This window comes from Malus sylvestris, chromosome 10 (assembly GCF_916048215.2).
Source record: "Malus sylvestris chromosome 10, drMalSylv7.2, whole genome shotgun sequence".
Taxonomy (NCBI): Eukaryota; Viridiplantae; Streptophyta; class Magnoliopsida; order Rosales; family Rosaceae; genus Malus; species Malus sylvestris.
In genome coordinates this window covers 7,601,413-7,621,308 of record NC_062269.1, presented here as the reverse complement: position 1 = coordinate 7,621,308, position 19,896 = coordinate 7,601,413, and the positions used below count along the sequence as shown (strand labels likewise).

At 37.1% G+C, this 19,896-nt stretch overlaps 2 protein-coding genes and 1 long non-coding RNA gene across 3 annotated transcripts in view; all 3 read left to right on the top strand.

The window, feature by feature from the left end:
- Window positions 1-10,123: 10,123 nt before the first annotated feature.
- LOC126584921 (auxin-responsive protein SAUR21-like) lies at window positions 10,124-11,012 on the top strand. Its single transcript, XM_050249293.1, has one exon. It carries the CDS (start codon window positions 10,562-10,564, stop codon window positions 10,865-10,867), a length of 306 nt encoding a protein of 101 aa, XP_050105250.1. The 5' UTR covers window positions 10,124-10,561; the 3' UTR covers window positions 10,868-11,012.
- A 64-nt stretch (window positions 11,013-11,076) lies between these two features.
- LOC126584933 (uncharacterized) overlaps window positions 11,077-19,896 on the top strand; it is a 70,471-nt gene continuing 61,651 nt past the window's right edge. The window contains exon 1 of the long non-coding RNA XR_007610192.1: window positions 11,077-11,102. This is a non-coding gene — a long non-coding RNA (uncharacterized LOC126584933). The remainder of the gene's footprint in view (window positions 11,103-19,896) is intronic.
- On the top strand, window positions 13,195-13,869 carry LOC126584926 (auxin-induced protein 15A-like). The gene has a single exon (XM_050249299.1). The coding sequence runs from the start codon at window positions 13,336-13,338 to the stop codon at window positions 13,630-13,632; it is 297 nt and encodes a 98-aa protein (XP_050105256.1). The 5' UTR covers window positions 13,195-13,335; the 3' UTR covers window positions 13,633-13,869.

Genomic DNA, 19,896 nt, shown 5'->3' with positions numbered 1-19,896 from the left:
CGTGGTCTGTGAAGAATTACATGATTTGGTAACACTGGCTGTAGGAAGTAATTGTGAAAACTTTTTTGAGGAGTAAAAACGGTATCTTTGAATGATGTACATAAAAGTTGCAGTAATTTTTCAATAAATGATCACAGCATTTTTATAAGTGAAATACTATTTTGCTATGAAAATAAGAACTCAGTTTACAATATTTGGAATTGTGGTGTATCATCTTTTTGATGAAAATTTCACATTGGGATTTACAACTTATAATTACATGGTTCCATTCCTAATTACACTGAAGCGTTTAGGAGCTCATTGCTTTAGCTAGCCAATTTAGCTAAGCCTTACTATATGGAGGTTACTACTAGGGCCGTCTCTGAGATTTTGAGGACCTTGTACGAAATTTGTAAAATGGGCTCTCCTTAAGATAGTTTTAAGTTTTAAAAAAGTATGACTATGTATTGATACTAGAAAACATTCACTTAAATCAAAACAAAGCCACTTAATACTACAGTCTAGTGGTATTCCTCTTCACTTGTATGTGAGAGGTTTTATGTTCAATTCTCGCCAAAGGCGAGTTTGAACCACATTATTGTTAACCTATTGTGAGGTTTAGCCCCACTCCCCCACTCTCTTAGCGTAGATAATATCGTTTGTTCAAAAAAAAAAAAAACTTTAGCCCTCACTGATTGCATGTTTACAAATGTCCTTAATGATAATAAAAAGTGCTACACACATAACTTTCACTAAATAATCAAAAACAATTTTATCTTAAACAGCCAAACATAAAAAATAAAAAAAACATTAGATCTCTAACTTTAAAGTTCACTTGAATATACAACGTTGTTATATTATAAAATTAAGAAATTGTCGCTTTTCAAGATGTTATTATTGTCACTCAAAAAATCTCATTGTACTCCAAGTTTTTATGTTTAGAAAGAAAAAAAAAATACTCTTATAAGGAGTGCACAATGTTGTTTAAAGTGCTAATAAAAGTAATTTTTTTAAATATAGAACATATTACATGATGTTAGATGACAAATTTAAGGGCTCCTTCAAATTTGGGGCCCTGTGCGACTACACCTTTCGCTCCCCCTCAACGCCCCCTCTTAATAGAGATTGTATGGATACAAAGTATTGAATCAATGGCAGAGGATACAAGGTGATAGGCTAACAACTCTCTCCTTAGTTATTACATTTGATTTATCACAGTTGAGGTATCACGCCCCAATCCTAAGATACACCAAAAACTGATTGGTGACAGAAAGAAAGGAACAAATACATAAGAGTTCACTAGAACCCAAACATAAGATAGATATATATCCTGCAGAATGAAAAATAATAATACATTATACTTCTCATGTAGGAATATCCAAGGCCTTTAAGGAAACTTCGAATTTCTTAGCATGAACATTGAACAGTGCCCGGCAACGGGAAGCCTTTCGTTTAAAATTTCTTAATGAAAAAATTGAGCAACACTAGAATTTTCAGTTGACTTGTAAAAATAGAGATAAACTAGTAATAAGCCCGCGCGATGCCACGAGACTCGAATGCACCAGCCTTAACTACATGAATAAAACACATTTAACCTGAAAAACATTCAACATAATCATGAACGAACAAAAATGATAGATCTAGGAAATTATAAAAAGCATTGTAACCATAGATCCAAGAAATTATAAAAATCCATCCAATCAAGAGACTAAAAGTTGTGGGAAGTTGGGTATGCAACCAAGAATCTTAAGATATACTTGACTTGCAATTCCATTATAATTTCACACAAAAAAAAGGATCAAATTTTGATTGAAACATCAAACAAAACAATCTCATCTGTTACAAATTGGACCAACTAAATAAAGAATATATCGATAAGATTTTCAACCTAACTATAAAAAAAAGCTTTATAACAGCGCAATCAACATTATTTGAACTCAACTAAACAGAAACTAATTGCATGTTATAAATTCCATAGGTAATTGAATGGCAGCGCAGCCCCTACATAATGTTTTTTAATCGATTTAGTAGTTAACACTGGACAATTGCACAATACAAATCTTAGAAACTATTCCAACTTAGAGCAAAAACTACCTCTAATCTTTGTTTCTCTTGTACTTTGGTATTGCAAGGTTGACTTGTAAAGGGTGAATGAAGTCCTGAAAACACAGAATAAAAAGCCTCTGTTTCAGTTAACTAAAAAAAAAACAAACCATAAACAAAGTGAGATATCTGGTAACCAAAAAATGAATCTTGGAAAGCAAACATAAACAAACTTCAATCAACATTACTTTAATACATTTGGATATCAACGAAAATTAAATTTATTCAATTTCGATATAAAAAAATTAATTAATGCAGGAACAACATTTGTGCCTCAATGACGTGAGAAGTACTCAAAACAAACATCGTTTTCTTTAAGTCTTTAGTCTATCTCTGTAAATCGCAATGACTCATATCCATTGAGAATCAAATTAACTAATTAACTTACTAACCCGTCCTGTAAATTTCACATCTATGCTCTAAACAGATTTTGTAACTAATATCCCAAAAAAGTGGCAAAAGGGAAGGAAAAAAACTTTTGTATGGTACACTGCAATGTTATTTGTGTAACCAAAGTCAAGCATTGAAACGCCAGCAACCTCATTGTATTCTTGGAAATCTGTTGCAGATTTTATAGCTCAAAAAGAAAATATATCCTGTAGCATTAATATCATTTAGACTGACGTATTTTTTCCAAGTGAATACACATGCAAAGTATCAAAAAGAGAGAAAGGAGAAAAAATTATCAAAATAAGAATTACAAACCTGTCTTATAATATAAACAAAAGGTAATTACAGAAAAATAGCTGGAAAACACAAAATAAGTAGAAGAGAAAACAGACAATCAGCATAATCTAAAATTACTTAAACAATTAATCCACATTGAAAAGCATAATTTACAAATCCAAACCAAATTACATCATCCAATAGATTTGTTTTTTATACATTTGTTATTGTGCCTTTAAATTGATTTCAGCAAAACTTGTTTCTTTTTCCACAGTTTGTGAAGCTCAAAATTTTCAAAAACCTACAATCATTACACAACGTTGTCACATCATAAGTGTAGAAGAAATCACCGCTACCAAAATTTATAAAGACCAAAACAGTTAGCACCCAAAAATAACATTGATTAGCAAAGACCAATTTGCCAACAAAAGTTGAATAGGAGATACCCAGAAAATTTCCTTAGTTTTTACGATTCTTAAAAATATGACCTAACTTTAACCAAGACTCAAATTTTATTCAAGGATCGTGTTAAGCTAAGCAGCAAATTATAAATCACTAATCTTGTTCTTAATTATAGTAATTTAGAAATCAACAGATACAAAAAAAAAGTCACAAAGCTTAATAAAAACTCATGAAAAAAAGAAGTTTTAAACAGAACACCTGCACATGACCCTATAATTTGGCTAATTTACAAACGCTCAACGTGCTCAGCAGATGTTAAACTTTTCAATAGTATATAATTTGAAACTAATAAAACCATCTCTAACTTTTCAGAAATATTTAAACTGAAATGAATTGATATTTTTTTCTATACACTGAGAAATCAAGGTTTGCTATAGAAAAGGAATCTATAATTTAAGCTTCAAAATGCATTATAACATCAATTAATCCAAAGAGAGCAAGCTGACGATAACAATTTGATTAGCTTTGGAGATCTCTTTGCTTTATCACTTCAAGATACTAAATTTTTCAAGCCGTCTTCTCTCTCTCTCTAAAACGCCTTTTTTTCTAGCAACTGGCCTAGAAAAGACTAAAACCCAAATGCATGGGGTAGAATTTCACCCAAAATATTGGGAAAGCTAAACAAACAAATAAAATTAAAAGATAAGTGCATGAAAAATCAAATCTTTCGCAACCCTCTAAATGACACGGATGCAACAACCCTCTGAATGACATGGATGCAACAACCCTTGCCCTCCCTCCCACCTTCGCCTAACCCCAAATCGAGCATCACCACTCAATCCCCTCTCTCTCTCCCTTGAATCATACACCCCCTGTGACTCTGTCTGCCTGCAAGCCGCATGCCTTCCTCTCACCAAATCCATCTCTCTCTCCCTCCCTCCCTCCCTCCCTCTATGAGTGACACAGTTTGAGTTACTTTTACTGTGTTTGACCATTTTTCTTCAAATCACATAATAAACATTTTTCATCATCGTCACAATCATTTTGGGAACCAAATCTTAAGAAATATAAGAATCACCCTATTTATTTCACTTCTTCATAAGGGATCATCTTATATAAAAGAACTCGAAAAGTATTCAAGGTAGAGCAAGCTAAGGATTTAGAAGATAAAGACCCTTTTTTAGCAATATCTAATTTAAGCATTAGTCTATACTGCATGAATACAATATATAACACTACCAAACAAAGGAGATAAAGTGGAGAATGAAACACATACAGACCGATTAATAGAATAAGAATCATTTACCCTTCCCTACACCATGTAAGGTGCTTATGGGTTGCCAAAGAGCGGAAAATGTGATTCCAATGCTAAACAAATGCACTATACTCCCAACCATCCATATCATGAAACCATCATCGCCAAATTCTTGAATGGGACCTGTACAACTTCCCAAGCTTTCTGCTGAACACAAAGAAACCATGAGATGATGAGATCACATAAATCCAAACCTTTAAGAAATCAGGTTATACTGTATTTTATAATTATTTGCACAGTCGAACTCATAAATCAGGTTATGCAAAACCCTAAAAATTAGCAATGAATTTCTTTGATCCTAATTACAAAATGTATTGGCATATGAAGTGGGATCCCAAAATATAGTTCTCAAACTATATTTGGAATCCTGAGATCATGCACCAACAAAGTCACAGATTACCAAACGCTTTAATCGAAACACAAAATAACCACCAAACATCAAAATTCCAAAAACCTAAAACACAAAGCAAACAATTACAGTAAAATTAATATTAAGCAAAATCAAATGAACGAACAATGTATACAAATTTCTTTTCCTAGCTTCTTGCACATTCTAAATCTGTGGGAACCATATACAAATTTTTTTATTTTACAAAATTTATTAAGCATTTAATTAACATAACAACATTCAGAATTATAGTGGTTCTCTATGGTGCAATTATAAATTACAGTGGAAATGTAAACTTGCAATTCAAGTCTATGCACCTGGTTGAATTTAAAATGCTTACATGTTAATCGTCTACAGTTAAGTTGTTAAACTCTAATTCCACCAAATTAAACTCTACAGTCCCTTATGGGATCAAATGAAAGCTGTATATGAAACCTATTTTAGTCTAGTATTATAACTTTTAACCATATTGATGATGTTGAAGTGAATAATTAAAACGAAGAGTAAACATAGTCATACAACAAATTAACAATGCCATGCAAAAAACTTGCTCGTTGGACAACTCAACCCTGTATTCCATCTCCTCATCTGTCATACCAAAAATATGCACAATTGTTTAAATCCAAATTCAGGTCTTTCCAAAACCCGCCTGAATTATTTGAAAAACACGAATTTAGAACAATAATTCAAAACCAAAGAAAAGAATATCCATTACTCAAAGTAAAAATTAACCATCTCGTTGCTTCCTAGCTCTAAGGAAATGCCTAGGTTTCACTTTTACTAATGTCGAAACACCGCCATCATTGACCAATTAGACAAATAAGACCCAATTCGATTACGCCCAAACTGACAGAACACCCAGATTCCCAACACCCATTGAGCAATCTAACCATAATTCAGCACATGAATAAAGTGAAAACATAAAAGATACGTGGGATAAGCTGATAGCCAGGCATCCCTGCGTAATACATTCACTTCTGAACCCCAAACACAACGAAACAAAAATCCACACACATGAACTACTGCTCCCCTATGTAATAAGAATTAAAAGCATCTCAAAACAAAATGGCAAACTATAAGAGCACTGTAAAAGTAAAATTGCAAGAAATCTAATACTTGGAGGGCAAATACTAATCAGACCAAAATGAAATATTGAACTACCTTGCGTGGAACTGTGCCTTGGTTTTTTCCCATACTTATAGGAAGCTTTGCACTGAGCTCTTATAGCCCAAATTTTCTTTGAAGGGAAAAAACACAATTTTGAAATAAGATTTTCATATTATACCTTAGAGAGAAGAATTAGAAAATGAATAAGAGAACAATGAGTACTTTTCATCATATATGGTTAGAGTATGTGGTCCTCTGGTCCAATGGTCCTGCAACCATATTTACTTTATAACTCTTTCTTTTAGTCTTAAAAACATCTTGGATCTCTAATTAATATGAATACGGATTCATACTTTATAACTAAAGATCTTACTGCTCCTGATAAGATGAACAAAACGCCATTTATTGCATGCATTGCATTACAAACACAATGGAACATCTCATTAGATATCCCCACACAAAAAGTTTTTATTGCTACTTTGATTTTTGCTTATCCTTTTCCTGAAGCATGAGGGAACTAATTTTTTGTTTATTCCAATAACGTTATAGGGTTGCAAGGATATTATCAATTTAATTGATTGTATTTGATTGGTGGAACTTCTACATCTATATTTCAGGTTTTCAATTTTAGCACTGGGAGTCATTCAGAAAATGTTCGACATTGAGATTACCTCCATGGATTATGCTTACAATGGACAGCTCATGTTCTGCGGTGATGGGACAATATTTTTCAGTCATTCGCCATTCAATCAATTCAAACTGAGGAACAAGCAACATCAAGAAGAGGATCTGCCATGTCAGGATCACTGTCGTCCAATTAATACAAAAAATGGAGATAAAAACGATCAATTTACATAACAGCCTTTCATTTTCTCAACAACCAAGCAAAAGAAAATACCTATCCGTTAAACACTCGATTTGGGAGTAAATGTTGCTGAAACTGAGCTTCAATCCCCTCAACCGCAACAACCGAATCGAGTTGTGCAAGTCATTGAAAAACTCACCCAAGATTTCAAAGCTGCATAAAGAAATAAATAAGCACATAAATTAGCCAACCCAGAAATCAAAGAAATCAAAATCAACCCAGATTCAAAGAAATCAAAACCCATCCAGAACCAAAGAAATCAAAATCACACACAGATACGCAAGACAACTCAAATGTGAAGCCTTACTTTTCGCGTAGCTTGGCGGCTGACATGAGTCTTCTTCAGTGTTTCATCCATCCATGGATCCATTTGTTCTGCCCGTCACTTCGGGGTCGTACAATCTTAAGATCTGCAAAAAGAATTTAAAGAATCAATTTTTACGATTGAAAAGCCAAAAGTGCTACAAACTCCAAATTAATGAGAACCAAAGTGGAGTAACACTTACAGGTAACGAAAGGAGATGAGGACGTTGTCGGATTTCAGGCAAACCGAATTATGGAAATTGCATCTTGGATCGGGCTTTCGAACTTCATGGTGGACCCAAGCAACTCTCTTTCTGTCCCCCTAATCGTGCATCTGCCCTCACCCTCTCTCTGCACCCAACCCCCTCCCCTATCTCCCCCAAATCACGCCCCCACAACATCCCATCAGTGAAGAATCAAATCCAAAAGTAAATTGTAGTTGCCTATTATGGCAGAATTTAAATAAGAGTCTCCAAATAGAAAGACAAAGGATATAATACAACAGATAGCTCACCAAAAAGCTGCAGCCCTTTCACAATGGTGATACATTTCCGCTTATTACGCATGGCCTTTTCAATTGTAATTTCTTGCTTCTCCTGCAGAAAAAACACAACAGAACAAATTTCAATAACCACTCATACCTATTCCATCTCTGGAACTAAAACTTTCAGTTATTTATCTATATATAAATATTGATTATGATCACATTTTGATCATCGCCATAAAATACAAATCATTGTATATTTGCACAATCAAATATTTATGGAACTCACAACCGAGAGCCAGAGCTTCAATTCCGATGAAACCACCCTTCTCTCAAACCCTTGGCAACCAATTCTTACATCATCTATACGGTAAAATTGATCAATCAATCAAAGATTTAAAAAACTTTTGAATTTTAACCTCAATTACAACATGCAGACCCAAAATCGATCCAAATCAAAGTTGAAGAATCCTAATAAGAACAAAGGAACTAAACTATACACCTTGGTATTTCTTAAAACCCCTAACCCATGATATTTTAAATCCTTAAATTTTTTGAGCACCGAAACACTATCAAACTAACATGATTAAAGAAATTGCTAATTACAAATGGGGAAAACTACAGCCCATGGGTAGTTCCTAAAATCCCATCATGTTTTCAATTCCAAAATTTCTTGTCATTTAGGAAAACCATTAAGCTTGTCTACCCTGTACTGTGCACCTAATAATAGCGCAAGGAAAGAAGAAAAATAAGATAAAAAAAATACATAGCTATACGGCCATAACTGCATCCTATCCAAAATGCACTAAAATGTTAGAGATAAAGTTTGGAACTCAACATTGTATAATATTTACAGATGACAACCAGTGTAAATTTGTGAAAAGCGAAATCACTCTATTGTTTTGAATGTTGTTATTTTGGGAAACCTTGCAAATCACATTTTTAGGCGAGGGCAAACTACCAGAAAGGAAAATGATTTATACCTTTTATCAAAGATCTACAACCTTGGTTCCTCCGCCATTGCTTGTCTTCTCCGGTCTGAGTTTCACTTTCCTCGCAGTCTCTTCCTTCACTGGTAGTTTTTTGTCCTGCAGAAAGAAAAAAACTTAGGGTTAAATTCTAAACGCAAGGTTCCTTGATTCTTCCGCTTCAGAAATTTGTTGTCGCATAGCCAAAAATTAGAGAAAATAAGCTTTGGTTCAGAACTTACTCTTTGCAAGCATGGGTTCCTCCTCAATTTTCGTCATCCTCCTCTTTCTGCGATCTCTCTTTCTGTCTCTCTCCTTGTCTTTTGTGTAATCGTTCTCTCCCTCTCTCTCTCTTTCTGTGTTCTTCCCTCTATGCAAGCCCATACTCACCAACTCCCTCAATCAACTCTCTCTCTCTCTCTCTCTCTCTCTCTCTCTCTTTCTCACTCCCTTCCCTATCCGTGAATCCCTGTGCATCAATAATCTGAAAACCCAGTTCGATTTTTCATTGCTCGGATGGAGAAAATTGAGGAATGAAAGAACAAATTAGGGTTAGGACTAAAGTTGAGAGAGATCGAGAGTTGGGAGAAAGGGAAAGTTTGAAAGAGAATGAAAGAGAAAGGGTTAGAGAGAGGTTGAGTGTGACAGAGATGAGGGGAAAATACGGGATGGGATTACCAATCCCTGTAATTTCTCTTCCTGTCACTGTCATTGTCACTTTCTCTCATTGTCGCCCTCCCACTCACCCATGCCAGGATCGGCATGGCCTTGCCTGTGCCGAAGACAGATGAAGTGACGGGGAAGGAACCTAACCCCAATCTGAAACCCTAATGATAAAAAGACGATTCTACCCCTCTAACTCACCATCCTCACCGTGGGATCTGAAGATGAGATGGGTAGTCTTGTCATTTAACACAATAAAAAATTTCTGAAGCCCAGTGGCAATTTTGCAAATTTGGTGAAACCGATATATCTATTCAGACAAAATTACCCCCCTAACTTTTAATAACTACGTTCCAACCCAGCCCCAAATCCCACGGTTTTGTTGTAAATAAAGCAAAATCGAGGGGGGAGGAATTGACCTCAAAAGACAAAATCACCCTCTGAACTTTTGAGAATTACCCCCCAACCCAGGCTGGCATTGTTGTAAATAAAGCAAAATCAAAACAAACATGAACAGTGCCTGCCCTCCCCCCTACTTTAGAATAGATAATAATGTGTATCGCCGTAAACCATATATTATCTGAAACGACTTATTCGTGATCATGGAGGCACCACGATGGTACCATGAGAGAGACTAGCTCATGGAAAATCATTGAGGCACCATGATGGTACCATTGAGGCACCACGATGCCAACAGATTAAAATTTGCATAATTGAATCCTTTGGAAGAATAGATACATGACTAGTATAAAATCAGAAACAAGCAGAAAACAGGCGTTTTTTTGCAGGTTGCAAGTTCAACATACTATATATGTGGACCCAATAAAATTTATTTGTGGTTAAACTATATCATAGCAATAAGTTTCCATATCCAAACTAAACGATGAGTGTGTCGGAAAAAAAATCTCTAGTAGTTGGCGTGAAGGGCCGTGTGGGTGTTCTCCAGGCAATTGAGTGGTAATAGATATTAGCATTTAAAAGTTCACATGGCTCTGTCTTCCACCAATTCATCACAAGCCTTGGTAGTAATCGAGGCTCCACATATTTTGCCTAAAATGCTTGATTAGTTTGAAGACAGAACCATGTGATCACTGATGAGCTCTTGTTCCCTTCTATACCCCATCCAGATTGCCATTGTCTTTACCATATATTTTTTCTTTAGTAGAAGATATTCCACAATACTTTTCATTTATATAAACCATATGAATCTTCAAGTTCTCAAGCATATAGCTTTATTGTTTTGCAGTTGCTCGTCCCTTGAGATCTTCTTCAAGTTTTTATACTCTATTGCTAGTCTTTCCTCCAAAAATGTACTACAATGGGGTTCCGTCTGCCTGCTGTAATTCCTGCTAAGAAACTTTTTCGACGGTCTTCTTCAAATTCAAGTGAAGGAGCTTCGTATAATTTATCGGATGTCCCTAAAGGTTATTTTGCAGTTTATGTTGGTGAGAGTGAGAAGCACCGCTTTGTGGTTCCCATATCTTTCCTCTGCCAGCCTGCATTTCAACACTTGCTAAGTGAAGCTGAAGAAGAATTTGGATTTGATCATCCAATGGGCGGTCTAACAATTCCCTGCAGACAAGATGCTTTCCTTGAACTTATATCTCGCTTGAGTGCAGTATGATAGAGTGGTGGATTTTGGAGAACAATTACACGAACTGTGCGATTGTAACAATTTTGTAAACAAAACAATTTCCAGATTTTGTACACTTTTTTCAATCGAGGAAGAAATATTGTTCCCTCAGAATCGGATTATGTAAATTCTTAAATGGAGACTGTAGCAATATTCATAGCTTATTACATTATAATATATAAAGCATCGCTTTAGATTATATGACCAGGTGTGTTGCTGCTGCTTGGTGTTGTCTTCAGTTAATGACCAACAAAACATTTCTTGGTTGTGTGATGAACCGTCTGATTTAACCATGCATAAGTAGTAATTTTGTTTTCTTTCAACAAGGGGAGAAGCAAAAAAGATGTAACTTGTACAATCTTGGATTTATTTCTTCAGATTCTTTTGTGATTGAGTTTCCCATTAGGATCCTTCTAATGGTTATACGAATACTAAGATGTTAAGTATTAGTCCCCCCAACAGACCTAAGTTTTCTCTGCATGACTAGTATGTCATTTGGTAGAGTAAATTGCGAATTTTTCATTCGAACAACTCCACAATGAAATTCTGTATGAGTATATATTCTTTTCCATATATCCAATTACACTTTTTATTGATACTTGATGTAGGAGATGTATATGAGTCACCATACAAAACAGAAGAATGAAAGAAACGTTGAACCTTCAATAAGCCTGCCTGTGATCTAATTAGCTTGGGAATTATCTTAAAGGTGGGAGATATTGTCAGTCAGTTTTAGTTACATCTATACAGCTGCTGATAGTGGACATCGTGCTTCTCTAATAACATGGACATTGACTCAGTAGCTTCCAAACGGCTTGGGTCCCTAGTTTTTTTTTTACTCAGTAGATAGGCTTAACAAATCTTGGAATGGAGATTGGTTCAAGTAGGACACCGGAATAATAAACCTCTTCTTTTGGCTCTCCCAAACGTAGATGGCAAGATAGCCTTTTGGAACATCCAATGACTTTCAAGAAACTTGATTTTTGTTGGCATGTACAATACCAGGAAATCGGAAAACCATAAAAAGGTCGTACCCAGTGCACAAGGCTCCCGCTTTACGCAGGGTCTGGGAGAGGTGAATGTCGGCTAGCCTTACCCCCATTTATGGAGAGGCTGCTCCCAAGTCTCGAACCCGAGACCTACCGCTCATGGGCGAAGGCACTTGAAATCGGAAAACCATGGTTTTAAAATTTCTTTAATAAGGAACAATAAAGAGTTCAAATGAATTTCAGGACAGAAAGTGCTTTGATAAGCTTGGGAGTAGAAGACTTGTGTTCGTTTGCTCCTGAACCTTGGATGATGTGTGCATATATAGCTAAAGCGGTATGCTGCAAGCAGTCAGTTACCTAAAATGATTGGTGATGAAGCACTGGGATGGACCCAAGTGAGAGAGAGTTTGCTCATGGAAAATCACATGGACTTGTCTACAAGTTATCAACAACACTGCACGAGTCGATGACCAAACGAAAGAAACCCAGTGTCCTGCCTCTCTTAGTTGACGGCCTATAAAAAACAGAGACATGCTTGAGACAAGAAATTTTCCCTTGGTACTATTTCAACACTTTTAGCATATAAAATGTGAGGACTTGATCTCTTTGGTTAGGATATAGGTACGAAAAATTGATACGTTGGTCTACAAAATAATGTGTATAAGTTGGAGAGAACAATTGAATGCGGATTGGCCAGAGACTCAGCTGCTCAAGCAATTATGTTCATACGTCTATGTGTTCTAATTTTTCAAGGACATCAGTTAAGGAAAAAAAAATACGATTAGTGAAGGATCGTGGTGGAGCCAAGTGCGAGTTATTTTCTCATGGAAAATCACATGGACTTGTCTTTTCAACTAATCAAGAAAAATGTATGAGCAGAAATGAAGAATCACATTACCCTACTGCTACATCTCTTAATAACTGCATAAACTGAAAACGTATTGAAACTAAAATAAAGCATAATGTCCTACTCGTGTTTGGAAGATATGCCGACAAGGCCACTGGTAATCCTAACAATCAGCATAATGTTACAAGAAAGTTTGAGTGAGTGGTCTGCAGGAAATTGAATGGGATCGAAGAAAAATAAATTCTAATTAATGACAGAAGCATTTGCAATTTCACATGGCTCTGTCTTCAAAATCATCATCTTATCAAAATACATTGGTGGTGATTGAGACTATACATGTGTTGGTACTGCATTCAGTCCAGCAATATTTCACCTAAAATATTGAAGTTGAGCTAGAAAACAGCACCATGTGATCAGTGTCCCTTCTATGCCCTATCAAGATGGCTTTAATTGTCACCACATATTTCTTTCAACAGAGGACAATTCCTACATAAAACTTTAACTATATATATTTCCTGAGACTTTGATTGCCTTCCATTCAAGTCTCTGCATATTCTCAACTCTTGTCTTCTTCTTGCTCCAATAAACTTCGACCGGACATTTCTCTAGAGAGACATAAAACCATGGGTTTCCGTCGTCCAAGTGTAACTCATGCAAAGAAAATTCTTCGGCGGTCTTTTTCAAATTCAAGTCGAGCAGGTTCATATAATTTAGCAGATGTCCCAAAAGGTTATTTAGCGGTTTATGTTGGGGAGAACGAGAGACATCGGTTTATCATTCCTGTATCATACCTCAACCAACCTTCATTCCAAGACTTGCTAAGTGAGGCTGAACAAGAATTTGGATTTGATCATCCAATGGGTGGTCTAACAATTCCCTGCAGACAAGATATCTTCATTGATATTATTTCTCAGTTTTGAATACATTGTGAATACATTTACGTTACATTTTTGTAATGCAAAATTTTCAACATAATGTACAAATATTTTTCCCTTTTGTGAGTGCAAAATGTACTTTCTGAAGGATGATGTAAATGAAGATTATAATTATAGATAAGGTTGTTAGGCTTTCCTGTATTTTCAATTCTTGTTGTAACCTGTGTTAGCTGCCAAGCCCTGTTTTATAATCAATGAAATACAGAAAGTTCACATGGTGTTCGAGCTTTGGTCCTTTTTCTTTCCATGGCTTTTGCAACTGCATCTCCCTCCTCAATCATCATTCCCAATATCTCTACCTTGGCTTCTGTCAAACTATCTGAAACAAATTATCTTCCTTGGGAGAGTCAGGTCAAGCAACTGGCCAAAATTTTTGGCGTTTTGTTGATGGTTCGTATTTGTGTCCTCGTCTGGTCATTACTACCATTGCTCTAGTTGCCTCCCCTATTGCCTCTGCTGATTATGCTCTACGGTTGTTCCACCAGTGGTCACTACTTCTCCCAACCCTAAGTACCTTGTCTGGTACCAGACTGACCACTCTCGTTAGTATGCTTTGTGCTATCTCTCATGGTTTATGGTTCAAAAAGGGTCCTATTCATCTTTCAACATACTCAGATGTTGATTGGGCAAGCTACACATTTGATGGGCGACCAACATGTAACAACTTGTCCCGGATTTATTGGAACGAAGAGATATTTTCATAAATTTACACCTTGGGCTAAATATTTTGTATTGGGGTTGTTATTGGACCTTAAATTGTGAGCCGGGTGAGACCCTTTTTCTCTTTTTGGTTCCCCAATCTCCCTTCTCCTTTGCTTGCCACTTGGCAACCCCCACCTCATCTCTCCCGTTTCTCTCATTCTGTCCCGAGTTCACTCCCTTTCTCACCCCCTTCCTCTCGTTGCACCCTCTCCTTCCCGAGGACCACTCAAACTTTAGCAACGGCATCACCACCATGATGGACCTCTCTATTCCCCCTGCGAGCTCCACGAATCCTGGAACAAAGGAAGAGCACTCAACCCTCCCCGTATCCCGTGCACCGTTGCTGCACCACTGTGGCCTAGGTGAGTCCATGATCCTTTTGGATTGCGTTTTAGGGTTAGAGTGAAGTAGTTGTTGAGTGGTTTCACTCATTAATTGCATTGAATAATTGGGACTAAAGGAAACTAGATTCCGATGAGGATGCCATGTTTTTCAGGCCTTTTTTCCGACCATTTCCAAGCCACTGCTTGCCACAAGGAAGGTATATTTCAACTCTATATTTCCCGGGCTTCATTTTGGTGTTTCGAATTGCTGGAAAATGTTATGTTTCAAACTCCGTCAGAGCTAAGGAAGTTCCCAACCAAGAACCGACTTCCTTCTCCGGCAAGAACAACCAAACCAAGATTTTGGGCCTTTGGCACCAACCCTTTTTGCAAACCCAAAGCCCTTTAGAACTCATGCCTTAGGCTCACTAATCCCAAGACCCAAGCCCAAAAGATTTAAGCCCAAACCCTTTGTATTTTTATTTATTTTGTTTTCTTTTAAAAACCCAAAAACAATCGGGCCAAGCTTCAAGCCCAGCCCTAAACCCATTAACCCTTATAACCCAGGCCTTTGGGCCTAGGACCTTTCGGCCCAAACCCACCAGCCTAGATCCAGTTAGAATATTCTTAGAATATTCTTAGGAATATTCTTGTGTTGACCTTTTAGAATTTTACCCGGGACCCTTTTTAAGGTAATTCGACGTCCTGAATCTGTTTTTAACATCCGTTTTACTAAATTGAATCGTTATGATAGAGTTTTATTAAATGAAAACTAATGAAAAAGGGCTTGAAAACTTTGAGTTTTAACGATAAAGACAAAATAAAGGTAAAGTGAATAGTACCAAGATTGACTTTTTAGTGTAAAAAATGTGGTTTTTTTGTTAAAGTGAACAATATTGGAAGTTTTTTGTTAAAGTTCCCCTTTATTAATTTTACCCATTATATGCTTGGGGGAAATTATTTGTGGCGTTTCCGTCTTCGCTAGTTTATGTGGCTTTTCAGCGGTGAAATACCTGTGATTAGACCCCTTCTAAAATGCATGTTTTAATAGTAGAAATGCATACATGAAAAACATGATCTAATGATCACATTTTATGAGATATTATGCTTACTTAGAATATTTTGGAATACCATATTTTCTATCAAACCCATGTTCTTTGTAGGATATATGATGGATGATGATATACTATTTAGAACATGTTTTTACACACTTCCTTATAGTATAGATGATGGATGACTTTATGACATGCCTCGATCTCGATGTCCTCGGGACATTGGGATGATCACATGCTGGCCGACACCCGAAGGGTGATGAAAGCCATTTAATTTATGCAAATGCTGTGAACATGCTAAACATGCATATAAGTTGGGACTAATCATGCAATAGGGACGAAAAACGTAACACTAAAGTTCAACTGCTAACGGTTTAATATTAAGATAATGCATGAAATGTTCAGAGCATATGTCCAATACAGAGTACAAGTGAAAATTAAGATAGAGAGTGTTATTACAACATATGCTGAAGTAGAGAGAATATAGCACGATATCACTAATAGGGGAATGCCTCGTAGCTCAGATTGTAATCCTCGTTCCTAGGTCCTGAAGGGGGTGCAAAACAAACATGAGTGGACCAAGTTGATATATATATAACAATTATCAACATACTAACCCCCAGGTTTTATGAAAACTCATATAACATGATAAAAATCGGTTTTCCAAAACCTAGCATGTCGTGCAATGTCTCAAAACATATCTTGTATATATAATAATTACTAGTGAATGTCCGATTACCCTCAGACCCTATGGCAGCTCCCTGTCTCTATGCCAGTTGCCAGAGGAAATTTACCCCCAAGCCCCGTGCCAGCTCCTCGTCCCTGTGCTAATTGCCAGAGGAAAAACACTTCAGACCCTATGCCAACACCGTAACCATCGCCCAGGACAGAATCTATCCCTCGCCCCGTAACGGAATAAGGACCACTAGGTAAGTACAAAACCGTTGAACATACATTTATTTGAAAGGCAACTTCATAGTATAAAGTCATCCATCATCTATACTACAAAGAGGTGTTCTAAACATGTTCTAAATAGTATATCGTCATCCATCAGATATTCTATAAATAACACGGGTTATAGGAAAAATAGTAGTAATTCAATCTAGCCTCAGTACGCATTTTATCTCAAAGCGTATCATAGAACATAATTGTTAAATCATGCTTTTCCATGTATGCATTTCTACTATTAAAACATGTATTTTAGAAGGGGTCCACTCACCGTACACTGTTAGTGCAAAGCCATACCAAAAGGAATAACAGAATCACCGCTATTAATTGCACCTATGCATATAAAGGGTACATTTAGTCAAACTCTACTCAAACGGATTAATTTAGGAAAACGGACATTGGAAACGGGTTCAGGACATCAAAATTAGCCTAGGATGGGTCCCGTACGAAAACCCAAAAAGTCAACAGTCAAAGTCAACGTTAACCGTTAATCGGTCAAAGTCAACCGATTGGGTCAAAGTCAACAAGTCGAGTCAAACCGGGTTTAAGGTTATGGTTGGACCGATTGGGCCCTAAGGGTTTAGGGAAATGGGCTTAGGGTTGGGCTGGAAGCCCAAGTTCTATTTGGCCCTAAGGAAACCTAGGTTTTAAACACACAGGCCCAGATATAAGGGTTTTTGGGGTTGGGTCAATGGGCCAAATGCCTTAAAGAAAACAGCCCGAATGCCCTGTGGGTTTTAAAACAATTAAAAAAAAAAAAAAAACGGAAAAGGATTTTGGGCTAGGTTCTTAACAGGCCTAAAGCTCGAGGGTTTAAAACGGCTTGAAAGGCTTGGGCTTGATGGAGGTCAACGCCGGAGCTTTCCCAGCTTCGACCGATGGAAAACAAAGACCCTAGGCTCCGATCTAGGTATAACATGTAGAAGAAAGTGAGATGAGTGATTTGATACCTTTGGTTCGCCGTGGAATGGCCGGTGGTAGTCGGAAAACTCCTCGACACCCATGGGGCTCACCGGAGATAGGTTCTGTTTCCCCAAGCCGATCTTGTTTTAAACCTTGCCAACAAAAATTAAATCTCTCAACAACAACCTAAAACAGAGAGAGATAATCTCGAGGCTCACCTAGCTGGAAAGATGAGAAAATCTCGCCGAAGAGTTTTCTGGGTTTCGCCGTCCTCACAGCGACGAGAGAGAGAGAGAGAGATGAGGTATTGATGGTGGTGGTGATATTGACGTCGGGGAGGGTGTGGATGCTCTTGGATGCGTGGGTCGATAGCTGCGAGAGTGAGAGGGTTTTGAGAGAGGAAGAGGAAGTGCAGAGATAGTTGAAAGTAAGGTCTCGAGGTGAGGGAAAAAAGAGAGAAGTGGGGAGAGTTGGGGTGTTGCCACATGGCAGCTTGAGGGACTCTATGAATCTAGATAGAAGGTCCAGATTTAGTCAAGATAGGGGACCAAAATGATAATTCCATTAAACTTTTGGGAAAATTACGGAATTATACATATAAGTAGGAGTGGGGTGTAACAATCTACCCCCTTATAAAAATTTTGTCCCCAAAATTTACATCCTTAACCAAATAAAAACGGATACTGACTTTTCATCAAATCCTTCATTTCCCACGTCACTTCCTCCACAGCATGGTTCCTCTAAAGCACTTTCACCAACAAAATCACTTTGTTCTTCAAAACTTTATCCTATCGATCAAGGATAGCTGCTAGTTCTTTGACATAGCTAGCATCTTGATGTATTTCCAGCGACTCTAATTGAATGATATGAGAAATATCTGGTACATATTTCTGAAGCATGGAAACATGGAAAACATTGTGAATCAATGACAACTCCGGTGGTAGCTCCAGCCTATAGGACACTACACCAATTCTCTCAGTAACTTGATAGGGACCGACATATCGAGGACTCAACTTTCCTCGCTTACCAAAACGAACTACCCCTTTCTAGGGAGACAACTTCAAGAACACAAAGTCACCAACCTTATACTCACGGTTCCTGGAATGTTTGTCCACAATGCTTTTCTGTCGGTCTTATGTTACCTATAGGTTTCTCTTAATCAGCTAGATGTTAGCATTTGTGGTGTCCACAATCTCTGGTCCCACTAACACCCGTTTGTTGACCTCTATCCAACACAAAGGTGTTCAACATGTTTTCCCATATAAAGCCGCATAAAGTGCCATGCCGATACCCGAATGATAGCTGTTATTGTATGCAAACTCAACCAACGGCAAAAAGTTATCCCAACTACCCTTCCACTAGAGAACATACACTCTCAACATGTCCTCCAATGTCTTAATTGTCCGCTCAGACTAACCATCGGTTTGTGGATGGTAGGCAGTGCTGTACAACAACTGAGTACCCATAGCAGTATAAAAAGCTTTCCAAAACCTGGAAGTAAATCGATGGTGAATTCGATTTCCCTTGCATGTGGTAACCCTGGTAAATCCTCCAGAAATACATCAGTAAATTTCTTCACCACTGGCACCTCTTCAGGACTCAACAAAGATTTATCCCTCGTCACTACGTGGGCTAGGAATCCCACATATCCCTTATGCAACAACTTAATTGCCTGGATAAGAGAAATAATACTATTAGGAAGGATTCGTCGCTCACCCTGAAACGTGATCGACAGTCATCTAGCCTGATTGAACGTCATAAATTTCTCCCAACATGCGACATAAGCACGGTGCCTGGATAGCTATAATTCTGTAATTTTCCCAAAAGTTAATGGAATTATCATTTTGGTCCACTATCTTGACTAAATATGGACCCTCTATCTAGATTTAGTCAAGATAGGGGACCAAAATGATAATTCCATTAAACTTTTGGGAAAATTACGGAATTATACATATAAGTAGGGGTGAGGTGTAACACTTTATACTATGAAGATATTTTTGAAATATATGTACCTATGTTTAGAAAGATTATGCTCAATGGTTTTGTGCGTATCTAATGGTCATTGTTCTGCCTACAGGCGAGGGACAAATAAGGCTGAGGGAGATATATGGTTAGCAGAAGATATATATTACTGGCTTCGGGTCGAGAGATACTGATACTGATACCACTAGTTAGCACATTACATACAAGATATGTTTCATGAAAGGTTTTATGGCATGCTAGGGTTTTTGGAAAACCTATTACATATTATGCTATTGAGTTTTCATAAAACTTTGGGGATAGTATGTTGATAACTGTTTCAGTATTATATATATCAACTT